This window comes from Sinocyclocheilus rhinocerous, unplaced genomic scaffold (genome assembly GCF_001515625.1).
Source record: "Sinocyclocheilus rhinocerous isolate Xijiao unplaced genomic scaffold, SAMN03320098_v1.1 scaffold756, whole genome shotgun sequence".
Lineage (NCBI taxonomy): Eukaryota > Metazoa > Chordata > Actinopteri > Cypriniformes > Cyprinidae > Sinocyclocheilus > Sinocyclocheilus rhinocerous.
This window is the reverse complement of record NW_015662039.1, coordinates 1,233,884-1,247,099: the sequence shown is the minus strand read 5'-3', so window position 1 is coordinate 1,247,099 and position 13,216 is coordinate 1,233,884. Positions and strand designations below refer to the sequence as shown.

Below are 13,216 nucleotides of genomic sequence, written 5' to 3'. Positions count from 1 at the left end.
TGCAAAACGTCATGGCCCGATTTGAAGAGTACTTTGTGCCGAAACAGAACGTCACGTATGAAAGGTACAAATTCTTCTCTTGCGACCAAAAAGGGGGCGAAAGTTTTGATCAGTATTTAGCGGAGCTTCATACTATGAGTAAAACCTGTGACTTTGGCGACTTGCACGAATCTCTGATAAGGGATCAAATAGTATGTGGCATTCCAGACAATTCAGTACGAGAGAGACTGCTGCGAGAGCAAGATCTTACACTAGAGAAAGCAGTAAGCATATGCAGAGTGGCAGAGACTACTCGCGCACAAGCAAAGGAATTAAACAAACAAGACAGAACAGTGCACGCTCTCAAAAACATAAAGCCACCGCAATGTAAGTCTAAACAAAGAAAGATCCGATCAGATTCGAATAAATATGCATGTGGAAAGTGCGGCAGCCGTCACGAACCCAGGATGTGTCCAGCATTCGGAAAAACTTGCAATAAGTGTGGCAAATGCAATCACTACGCAAAATGCTGCAAAACAAAAAATACTGGAACTAAAGTACACACTGTGGAAGAAAACACAAGAGACATTTTTTGTGGATTCAGTAAAAGTATGCAGCAATAGCAAAGATGAATGGATTGTACCATTAACAGTTAGTGGTACAATTGTGCTATTTAAACTGGGCACGGGTGCCCAAGTCAATATCAATCAGAGAAAGATTTTAAAACTCTCAGACAGAAGCCAAAAATAAACACAGTCAAGATAAAAGTCACAGGCTATACAGGAGAAGAGGTGCCAGTGAAAGGCAGCTGCATAGCAAACGTCCTATACAAAGGGAAACACCACAGAATACAGATGCTGGTTGTAAACAAAAATGTACAGCCAATTTTAGGCTTAAAAACATGTGTGCGATTGGACTTAGTAAAGAAAGTATTTGTGGCTAATGTGCATAAGAGACATTTTTGAGGGGCTGGGATGCCTCCCAGGGGAACATAAAATTCACATTGACCACCAAGTGGCACCAGTCATTCATGCATGTCGAAAGGTTCCCTTTGCTTTAAGAGGAAAGCTTAAAGAAGAACTACTTCGCATGGAAAAACTGGGAGTGATAGCAAAAACTGAAGAGCCCACGGATTGGGTGAGCTCATTGCATATAGTGGAAAAGAAAAACGGCCAGCTCCGAATCTGTCTGGATCCAAGAGATCTAAATAAGGCCATCAAGAGAGAGCACTTTAAGTTACCCACTCGAGAGGAAATCATGTCACAATTTGCAGGGGCAAAATGGTTCAGCAAGTTGGACGCTTCTACAGGATTCTGGCAGATGAAGCTGGACGAGGCGTCATCAAGACTCTGCACCTTCAACACCCCTGAGGGCAGATACAGGTTTCTGAGGTTACCATATGGCATACTTTCAGCTCCAGAGGTATATCACAAAACCATCAGAATGATCTACGAACACATAAAAGGCGTGGAAACAATGATGGACGACATCATAGTCTATGGCGCAGCCAAAGAGGAGCACAACACCAGACTTCGAGAGGTACTTGAAGTGACTCGTAAAGTCAATCTGAAGCTCAACAAAGAGAAATGTGAATTAGGAATGAAATCACTAACCTTTCTAGGAGATGTCATCTCGGAGGAGGGCATAAAGCCTGACCCTAAGAAAACAACCGCAATTGAAAACATGGAGAGACCACAGAACAAAGATGATGTCAGACGCTTTCTTGGTATGGTTACATACCTGGCAAAATTCATACCACAGCTTTCTGCACAGTCTGCGCCACTTCGTAGTCTGCTGGAACAAAAAAACGAATGGATGTGGTCACATGAACAAGAAACCTTCTGGACAACCTTGAAAGAAATTCTGATAGCAGAACCTGTGCTAAAGTTCTATGATCCAGAAAGACGCATAAGAATTTCTGCCGATGCATCACAGTACGGCGTGGGAGCTGTGTTACTCCAGCAGTATGATGACGTATGGCAGCCAGTGGCCTATGCGTCCAGAGCGCTATCTGCTACAGAAACAAGATACGCGCAAATAGAGAAAGAATTGTTAGCCATTACATATGCATGTGAGAGGTTCCATCAATTTGTATACGGACAAGCATTCACTGTAGAGACTGACCATAAACCACTGGTTCCCATCATGGCCAAGTCGCTGAATGATTGTCCCCTAAGAATACAGAGAATGCTCATCAGGCTACAAAAATACGATGCAAATTTAATCTACACACCGGGCAAGTACATGTTCGCAGCGGACACACTGTCTCGTGCTGTAGATAGACAAGAGGAAACAGAAACCTGTGCTACAGAAATCAAAGCTTACGTGGACATGGTTGTAGCCTCGCTCCCAGTGTCTGCGGACAGGACTGACCAGATAAAACAGGAGACGGAGAAGGATGAAACAATGAAAGAACTGAAGGTGGCTATTCAGGAAGGATGGCCGGAATAAAAAAAAGACTGTCCTGTTAGAATTAGGGATTACTGGGCTTGCAGATCAGAGCTTACAGTTGTAGATGGCATAATCTTCAAAGGCTGTAAATTTGTCATCCCGGCGAACCTAAGGAAAGAAATGCTAAAAAAAAATCCATGAAGGGCACCTCGGAGAAGAAAAGTGCAAAAGGAGAGCAAGAGAAGTGATGTACTGGCCCAGGATTAATCTGGACATTTCGCAATTGACAGCTGCATGCTAGCTTTGTTTAACCTTCAGGCCCAGACAGCAGGCAGAGCCACTTCTTCCACATCTTGTAACAAGTAGACCTTATTACAAGGTTGGAGCAGATTTATTTGACTGTGATGGGAAGAGTCACATTGTGGTAACTGACTACTACTCTAATTATCCAGAGGTGGCCACACTGCAGTCTACTGCTAGCAAAGCAGTCATTGCCTTCATGAATTCCACGTTTGCTTGCCATGGTGTCCCCTGTGTAGTGTTTACAGACAATGGACCTCAGTTTTCTAGTAGTGAATTCAAGAAGTTTTCCGAGGAATGGGGTTTTCGTCATGATACATCCAGTCCAAATTACCCCAGATCAAATGGACTGGCAGAGAATGCCGTGAAAATAGTGAAAGGACTCATGCGGAAGGCACATGCTGGTAATGAAGACTTTCATAGAAGTCTCATGATCTACAGAAGTGCACCACTGGAGAACGGGTTGTCCCCAGCTCAGATGCTCATGGGTAGAAGAATTCGAACAAATTTGCCCATTAGAGAGGATCTTCTGGACACTCCACACACTAGTCAAGTGAAAAGCTTTAAACAGAAACAAAAAATCAAACAAAAGAGACTTTATGACAGAAAAGCAAAACCACTGACAGCCTTGAAACCTGGAGACACCGTCAAAATAAGGAACCACAATACAGGTATGTGGTCTCAGCAGGGCAAGGTGGAAAAACAAGTGGCTCCAAGGTCTTATGAGATTTTGACGGATGGCGGATCAACACTTCGACGGAACAGAATTGATTTATGTCCTACGCAAAGCTCTGAGACCGAGATACAGGATCCAACAACAACAACAGCAGCAACTTCTGAGTCGATGGTTACAGAGAATGGGCAGGTTGCAGAGACAGTACCAGAGACAGTGAATGAACGAAGACCAAAAAGAAACGTTAAACCTCCGGAAAGACTGATTGAAGTTATGTGAAGTGTTGAGTTGGGTTACAAGGGACTGTTTATTTCTATGGTAAAAAGGGAATAGGTAGTAAAATCAGTTAATAGTGATTCAAAGTTATATTGCATTTGAATATTGTTGTTGCTGTTGATGAGACTTACTATGCAAAATCAAAGAATAAGTGTTATGTCATTTCTTTATATATATATATTATATATATATATTTTTTTTTCTCTCTCTTTAGGGGAGAGGTGTGTTGTTATGCATGGGTGCTTTAAAGGGGTGTGTTCAGGGGCAGAGGTCGAAGGAGAAATAAAGATGTCGACACGGCTAAAGGATGACTGTGTTCGGGTCTGTCTGTAAAATATAAGCAAAACAATGGTAGTCTAAAATATGTGTTTTGTTTTGTAAAATATCTGTTTTCTGTTGAAAATCGTATTTGATACATCAGGCTCATATGATATAGGAGAATATGGAGCTACTTGAGGAGATAAAAACACCTCAGATTTATGCAGAGGCCCAGACTGGGCAAAGATATGCAATTTTGTAAAGTTGCTGATATTTATAGGGTCAAAACGTAAGATGATATGCTTGTAAATCAATGAGATATTTTATAACAGTATAGCAGAGTACTTACATGAAATGCATGTAAATATCAGTTGTCACTCTATATTTCCCAATAGTAAGATGATATTTAAAGTTCCCATGAAATCAAAATTAAAGTTTTTTGGGTGTTAGTATCAATATGTTAGTCTTAAGGTTATCTATAAGGCAGTGTGCTCCAAAACAGTGACAAAATTTGCATGCTTTCCATTGAGGAAAAAAAGAAGTCTGGTTTCGCGCTGTGTCACGCTAACCATCGCACCGCACACACACTCTGCTCCGGTCCAGAGACACGATAGCACGGAGCGGATCACATGCATGAGTCGGCGCAGACCACAAAATGTATCGGAGCTATTTTAATTCTACACAGAATGCTATATTTTATAGCAATATGGATGAGATTGTGGCTGGCATACCCTGTCAAATGCGGCTTTATGGAGCTCAACGGCTGAACGGCTCTAGCCCACGCTGTGATATAAACAAACGCTACTTTAAAAAAGGGGCGGGGCTGCTTGATATATCCCGCCCTGTCTTCCTGTTTCAGTTAAAATGACGTCAACACATAGAGTAACGCTGCGTGTTTCTAAGCATTTCAGGGGACCTTTAAATGCTTAGTTTATGGCCCAAGCTCTGGAGGTCAAAATATGTAATGTAATGCAGTGCAATACAATGATTGTAAGATGAAATAAGCATTCCTCAAAAGCCTGATGTATCATCTTTATACTCACATTTTTACATGATTTTTGTAAAAAATGATATATTGATAATCAAGTAAGCCTAAGTTGCTTCAGTCCAGTAAGTATTCATCTTGAAATATTACTAACAATGTGAAAGTTATTCTTATGATTAATTTATAAAAATCATTAAAGATTTCACAGTAAAAAAGACATATGGACCACGACCTGAAGGGGCCGTTTTGGTAGCACTTTAGATTAGGGAACACATATTTACTATTAAGAGTTTTCCCCTCAATAAACTCCTAATTGATAGTAAGTAAAATAATTAGATATGGGGTAAGGTTAAGGAATCTCGAATATGATCATGCAGAATAAGGCATGTGCTTTATAAGTACTAATAAACAGTCAATATTCTAGTAATATGCATGCTAATAAGCAAGAATGCTGTTCCCTAATCTAAAGTGTTACCAAATGTTTAGTTATACTAATAGGTACAGGCCTTTTATTTGCTAAAACAGTATGAACTATCAGTCTAAAGGCATGAAGTAGATTGTGTACAACAGGTTTTGATCATGTTGATAATTTAGAGGCCTTAGAAATGTGCATTTCAAATATGATACAGTAGGCTTTAAAAAGTCATAGGCCTGTTTTTGTCTGCGTATGTGGTAGACCTACGTCATACTTCACTCATCTAATTTAGTCCTCATGTGACTTTAGTGTGGCAATTGAATAATTCTACACCTAAATTCCATCAGAAATATGTGTGGGTAAAAAAAATGTTCTGGCATAATCACTGACAAAAATTTACCTTACTGAAAAAAAAAAAAAAAAAAAAAATTTATGAATCAATCCACTGTTGACTCTTTTTCCATGAACTTTGAGGACAAGGTTGGCATACTTGGAATATTTGGTTTGTTTTGGAAATTAGAGCTGGAGAGAGGGCAATTGTTAAATCACAAACAATTTAATCATGTTAATAAGGGTTTTCTTAAGGTAATTCCAAATGTACACTAGAATATAGTGATGTATACTGTGTAAGACAAAATATATTTAAGTGAGCACAATAAGACCATTCATTACTGTCTCCCAGACATACCATGGGAAATTTTTAATTTTTTTTAAATAGTTTGCAGTGAGCCAGAGGACAACCGAAAACGATTCTGAGGAAAAGAAAATGCATGATAAATGTTAGGCTAATGATTACTACAGTGTTGTAAATTAGCTAATTATAATTCATTTTAGAGCTAACTGAATTGCTGAGGGAAAACAGACAGATGTCTGCCTGGGGGAAACCCAGGATGCTGGAGGTTATGTGATGTGTTATTCACTGTAACCACAAGATGAGCCCATGTGTTTTGGAGAGAGGTCACAATGACGTCTGACTTCTTTAAGTCATGTGATCTGGCTACATTTAACTTTTTCACAGGTGTTGATATTAAACAGGCATATTTATATTAAGTATTTTCCCTGAGGAACTTTTCACGACAATTCAATTATTGATAAACAGCAGAGTCTGACAGATTATTTCTGGTCGAGAATGACCTGCAGTTGAATGTTTACTTCCTTTACTTCCCCTCTACAATTCAAAGACTTGCTTTGCCTTAGAAAGAAATAGTTCACCCAAAAATGAAAAAAAAAACATTTACTCATCCTCAGGGTCATCCAAGATGTAGAGTTTGGTTCTTCATTAGAACAGATTTGAAGAAATTTAGCATTACATCAGAATGCCGTCAGAATGAAGAGTTCAAACATCTGATAAAAACATCACAATAATCCATAAATAATCCACACAACACTCTAATCTATTTAACAAATCTATCATTAAGGCATTTTAACTTTAAACCGGTGCCAAAATATGAGTTCAGAAGTCCATCCCATTGTCCTTTTACATCAAAATCCAACATATTTTCACTTGTAAGCAGTGCTTGATCTGTGTATGTTTCTCTCCTGATTCAGACAAGATCATTTTTAACTGGATAAAGCAATATTAAGGATAGAGAACTAAGGATTTGAAGTTAAAAACATCTTTATGGTGGATTTGTTTATTGTAAACACACAGCTTTTTTGCTTCCCTAGATGTTAATTGATGGACTGGAGTGGTGTGGATTATTTATGGATTATTGTGATGTTTTTATCAGCTGTTTGGACTCTCATTCTGACGGCACCCATTCACTGCAGAGGATCCATTGCTGAGCAAGTGCTACATTTCTGAAAATCTTCAGAAGGTTCCCATGGAAAAAAAACAAACTTATTTACATTTCGGATAAACTTTCCAGGTAATTTTCATTTTTGGGTGAACTATTCCTATTGGAAATAAAAACAAAGCCACAAGGAACACAGTGGACTGTTTGACTCTGCTTACTCATTCAAACATAAGATTTATTTGATGAGCATCGATGAATGCCTTTATATCTGTCTCCCTTCACAGTGAAAGAATTCAATTGTCTGTCTGCTTATATCATTCATTGCTTTTTGACTGAGCAGAGACGAGACATGGTGCGGGATACATGCTAGGATGAAGAAGAGACGAGATAGTATGCTGTTCGCTGATGATATTTTGAATGTTTTTTTAAGCTCTCTTGCATCTCATTTTTACATTTTATGCATTTTTAATCCTAGATTTCTCATGTTTTGCTGAGTCACATCAGTGCAGACTTGTATATCAACCAACAAAAAAAAAATCATCAGGGGGATTTAGGTGCCAGGCCTGCATTTGAGTGCATACTTATTAGGAATGAAACATGCTGCTGCCTCTTTTTAATAAATAAGTCTTAAACTGATGATTCATTTATACAGTATAGCTTAGTGCAGATATTTTGATGATGGCTCTATAAATTGAATGATGTCATAACTCACTAATAAAAAAAATTATGTCATAACTCCCATCAAAACAACCACCAGTACTTCTAGTAAAGTATTAGCACCGTGTTATTTTCTATGCAAAATGGTTTTAGTCTTAATAGGAAAGGAACATTGATGCACAAGATCCAATGAGGTTTGTTCTTGTGTCACGGTTTATGCTATTGACCATATTTGATGTGCTTTATGTGTGTTGATCAATGTTTTTAGCCTAAAGCCTAAATTATATTCATCATATAAAGTGATTGTGTCTCTTTTGAAGACTTGAGTTAAACTGCGCAGTTCATAGATTACTTTTACTTTATGTTTTGGTGGAATGGACTTTCAGTGGAGGACAGAAATCTCTCAAGTGTCTTCGAAAATATTTTTATTTGTGTTTGGAAGATGGACAAAAGTCTTGTGGGTTTGGATTGACATGAGGGTCAGTAAATGATAACATGAGTTTTGGGTGGACTATCCCTTTAAAAATGTTGAAACAATATAAAACTGCATGGCGATGATTATAAGGACAACAAATGACAAACATGAACAAACTGCATTAACAAACATGAACAATGCTAGCTGACATTCATACTGGAGTAGGGCAACATCCCACAGGATATTGGCTGAATACCACAAAGCTACAGCCAAACTAAAGCAACCTCTGAATTGAATCAGTGCCTGTGTGACCCAGACTCAACTTGTGACTTGTGAGCTTCTCAAAGTTGGAATTTATGGCAGTATTGCCATTTAAAGACCACTTGTATCCAAGGCCAACGAGCAAAGATGTGTAACGTGATATAAAGAACACAATACCTTGATTTCAGGACAATATATCAAGAGTTTCATGAACACTAAATGCCAACGGCCTTCCCAGTCACTAGCTCCAGACATGACTGCATCATTATGGGGCATTTTGATGCACCAACTGCAGTGATTTCCAGCTCTTTGTGACTGACTCCAGTTCTCTTGGCAGAGCAGTAACCCAGTGCACCAGGACATTTAAGAAGGAATAAAGCTGTTCTGACTGGCTGTGTTCAGAATTTTATGCATCTCATAGTGCGGTGCACTTATCTTGGTCTTTTCAGTCAGATAAATGAACTGCAAATTAATATTTATTATTTTAATGAACTGCCAATAGATTTTTTTTACACTAAATTGAATTTAAAATGCAAAAACAACCCTTTTAGCCCCAAAATTATATCACCACACTATTCATATTTGATGCATGATGAAGTCATGTGACAACAACGTAGTGTGTTGCTGAATCAAACAGATTACAATTCCATTTTGGTGCTCTTAGAGAAGCATAAATGACACACTACACCTTTACAAACCTGATTAGACAACATTAATGGTTCTTAAAAATGATTTAGGCTAATTTGATTTGCTCCACTTTGTGTGAATCACTCAGTTAATCAAGTTCAGAAAAGCACACGAGTAAAGGCATTCACTGTTTATAAATCATTTTAAGTAAACGCACAAAGATGGTTGTTAAGTTTTGGAGCATTTAAAAAAAAAAAAAGCACTTTAAGTATTATTTTTAATTTAAATAATTATGAAATTATGAAAAACAATATCTATTGAGTGACTCAGCATCTTGTTCCGTTGACCAGGCAACAGGGATTTCATTTATATTGTATGATCGCCCTCTAGTGGAGAAACATCAACAGTTCATCACGTGGTCAAAGCAGGAAGATATGAGAGCAAACTACTATCAATGAAGAGTAACAAGAGCAAACAAATGTATAAATATATAAAATGGTGCTTTTGATTGTTCTATAAAAGATTACAAACAATGTTATATATAATGTTGGTTATTTGTACAATATAAATCATCCTTCTGCTGGTCTGGTTTAATTTAATTTAATTATAAGACAACGATTAATGTCAAAATAATTTTGATTAAAAAAAAAGTGATCAAGTAAAATGGAAGTGTGTTATAGTTCAGACATTTTGAGTATAATGTAAAAATTTTTTGTTAACCTTGTGTTAATTTGGGGCTTTCTGGCCCATTTCCCTCCAGCTCTTCCACAGCAGCAAGCTTTGGCTCTTTCCCTTGGTGACCAGAAATCGAGGTAGTTTATAGCCATTAAACTGGCCTACTCCAGCATCCTTGCCCATAGCAATCAGCATAGTCACATTTCCTGATTGGGAAAACAACATTGATCAATGGAAATAAAGTGGTATAAAACTCATCAAGAAAGCTGTCTGAATTGTATTGTATAAGAACTGTGAGAAATTAACCTTTAAAAAAAGAGCTCACAAAGAACAGCTGAAGCTAAATCTCTGGGTGATTGGTTGTTACCTGTGCGATATGACCTTAAACATTTTCCTGTCAGACTGTTTATGATATTGGTGGCAGCAACCGCAGCATGAAGTCCAGCATGATACGCCAACTTGGGTTCATCGAGATTGGCACAGTCACCCACAGCATACACATTGTCAAAGCCTTCTACTTGTAGGTGCTGGTTCACTTTCAGAGCACCACTCTCTGCCGTACAAGTAGCTGAAATATGAGAAAAATATATACATACACAGAGAGTGAGAAAGAGAGAGAGTGGGTGAAGAATCAACCAGTTAAATGAGGTTATATAAGGGCACTACTACAAGTCAACAAACAATTGTGTGATATAAAATATCATACATATAACATTCTCAAAGCTTTGCAACTGCATAAGTACCAGAGTTCTGTGCCATTAAGAACGTTTTGAGAATGCAGAATCCACACTCATATTTGAATGTAATAAAGTACAATTAAACGGAAGTGTAGTTTTTAATAATACATGATCATTCTGTATAAATTGCCCATATGTTATCATGCACACAAATACGGTGTAGTCCAAAAAACATGCATGTATATTAATAATCAGTGTTTGAAATGCTGCCTATAGAAATTATTTCGTTTGCATATATTTTGTTTAACCAAAATAACATTTTATGGACTATGAAGAATGAACACTTCTAGAAATTCTTTATTAAGAATTTTTAAAGACATTTGTCTAAACAATTGAAATAAAAACATAAAGGGGATAAATCAGAATAATTAGTCATAATTCACGACATAAATAATTATGTCTAAAACTAAAAACTAATGAAGTTCTTTCATTGTGTGACTGTTCATTTCTTTGAGATGTAATTCAGTTCATTCACACAAACAGACGGTATCAAAGCAAACATTCCCTTTGGAGATGTAACCAAATATTACTAGGATTAGATATCATCTCAGTAATTACAAAAGCTATACATACATACACAAAGCACTTACTCAGACTGGACCTGTATGCTTCAGAGCTGATTTTATTTCCTGTGCAGCAGATGACTAGATCAGCAGTGACCTGCTCGTTTTTATTGGTCTTGATCACCATGCCTTTCCGACACACATTCAATTCCAGCTCATCAAGGTTTGTCACTTTCCGCCCTGCATTCAGGAACATAGGGAAAGTAAGAAATCATGCACAATTAATTATAAGTCATATGCGGTCTGAAGCATAGTGCATGATTTTATATTTTGCATATCCATTTCCATTTCCTGAAAGGCCATTTCCCGTAAGGAAAAATAATGTACAATCAGTCAGTCACTGCAATATAAACACCTTCAAGGTGATAAAAGTCCCCTCAGCCCCACACCCAGCCATATTACATGGCTACTAATTAAATAAATCAATATGTGGACATGAAATACTGATTTCAGCTGTTAGCTGTATATTATATGAAAGCTTTCATTAAGAAAAATATCAATTAAAATGTAAAAAAACAAAAAACAATTGCATTGATATTACATTAATATTAACACTGAAGTTTTCGACAGTCATTCTCAAAAGCTGCTACCCTACCAGTTGCATTTGAAAAAAACGGCTAATAGTATTATTTATATTCGAGTGTAATTAGCAACTCCAAATAATAATCATGCTGAAAGCATTCCAATTTCAGCTCATGTTTTTGTTGCTTATGTTTTAAAATGCAGCAATTGCCAGTGTGAGACATTAGGTTTTCCTTTAAGTTAAAATTTTATTAAAGTCAAATCATATCAATATCTGTATCAGCAACACTGGATCTCATATTGTTCACTGTAATTCCCAAGATATGTGACGCCCCACATCAGGCATCAGGAATATAATGCAGATGCTAAGCAACCCCGACACGCAAGATCATTACCTAGCAAAAGCTCCACCCCCTTTTCCAGCAGCACCTGTTTGGCTTGTTCTTTGACAGAAGGCAATAGATCAGGATCAGCCACCTCCTCACGCGGGTGGATCAGAATCACCTAGATGAAATTTGCGTGAGAAACAAACATTTAAGCTCACAATTTAGAATAAGAGTGCAAAGTCTATTTGTGAGTGAATGCAGAGCTTCACCTTCTTGTCAGTAAATTCAGTCCTGATCTCAGCAGCCATTTCAACACCGGTGGTTCCACCACCAACAACTACAACCGTGTTTGCTTCCTGGATCTGAAACATTGGATGAAATTGTAAATAATTCTAGCTTTTAACAGTCAAGTCTGTGTTGTCAGTTAAGATCATATCACACTGTGGTTATGTAACAGCTCAAAATGAACATGACCAATAACACAACTCACCACATTGACAAAGTCCTCATACTTCTGAATGGCTGATTGGTAGGTGGCCACAGAATTGTGTTTGCCTGGGAAATGTCCGCTTGTTCCAGTGCACAGAATGAGGTGTGAATAACGTACTTGCTGTAGATTGATATTAGCGCTTATTAAAGTTCTCATATGCTCATATTTTGTTTTCTTCTGCTGTAACATTATAATATCTCTTACCTTTCCATTGTCAAGCACAACTGTCTGCGTTTCTGAGTCTATCTGTATGACACGGCCTTGGAGGAAATTCAGTCCAAATGTCTCTTTGTATGGTATGAATGTCTGTTTTGCAAAACCTAGATGAATATACAAAAAACTGCATTGTTGTATTATTCTAACTGTTTGTTTTATTACATTAGGCATCTTATTATTAGCATACCAGCTTGAACTGAGGCACGCAGCGCTGCAATGTTGTGATGAAACGCATCCAGGATGTCAATAAGCATGAAGGGCACTCCATGATGTTTAAGGTGTTGAGCAGCTGCAATGCCACCAAAACCACCGCCGACAATCACCACATGGACATTCTCATCAATGGACACCTGACCACCCATAATGTTTCACTACTGCGGAGAGAGAAAAAACTATTAAAATGTTTTAAACTAAATTCAAAATTTTGTTTGATTCTGCTAAAATAATCAGATATGATATATATATATATATATATATTTATATACACACACACACACATACATACACACACACACACATATATCCAGGGGTTATATATATATATATATATATATATATATATGTGTGTGTGTGGTTTTTTTTTTTTGCAAATATGGTTTATTCTGAAGCAATATTCTCATTTTATTCAATATTTATATATTCAATATTTTATCCAAGGACATTTTTTTTTACCTTTATAGAGGGCATTTTCCCACTAATCTCATTAATACTTTC

General features: G+C 37.3%; 1 protein-coding gene across 3 annotated transcripts; it reads right to left on the bottom strand.

Moving 5' to 3' along the window:
- Window positions 1–3,858: 3,858 nt before the first annotated feature.
- On the bottom strand, window positions 3,859–12,871 carry LOC107727370 (apoptosis inducing factor mitochondria associated 2). 3 transcript variants are annotated; one of them, XM_016537216.1, is made up of 9 exons: window positions 12,690–12,871; window positions 12,491–12,606; window positions 12,287–12,406; window positions 12,066–12,158; window positions 11,866–11,974; window positions 10,976–11,128; window positions 10,016–10,216; window positions 9,694–9,854; window positions 3,859–3,946 (listed from the first exon to the last, which is right to left on the bottom strand). In XM_016537216.1, the coding sequence occupies exons 1-8, from the start codon at window positions 12,862–12,864 to the stop codon at window positions 9,700–9,702; spliced, it is 1,122 nt and encodes a 373-aa protein (XP_016392702.1). In that variant the 5' UTR covers window positions 12,865–12,871; the 3' UTR covers window positions 3,859–3,946; window positions 9,694–9,699. The 3 variants fall into 3 exon arrangements, with proteins under 3 accessions (XP_016392702.1, XP_016392703.1, XP_016392701.1); XM_016537217.1 differs by lacking the exon at window positions 3,859–3,946 and adding an exon at window positions 8,079–9,359; XM_016537215.1 differs by lacking the exon at window positions 3,859–3,946 and having other exon boundaries at window positions 8,079–9,854.
- Between the last annotated feature and the right edge of the window lie 345 nt (window positions 12,872–13,216).

Coding starts and splice junctions, on each gene's coding strand:
- LOC107727370 (XM_016537216.1), bottom strand. CDS start 12,864: ATGGGTGGTCAGGTGTCCATTGATGAGAATGTCCATGTGGTGATTGTC. Junction 12,407..12,490: donor TTGTGCTTGACAATGGAAAG/GTAAGAGATATT, acceptor ATCAATCTACAG/CAAGTACGTTATTCACACCT. Junction 11,975..12,065: donor CTGAATTTACTGACAAGAAG/GTGAAGCTCTGC, acceptor AATTTCATCTAG/GTGATTCTGATCCACCCGCG.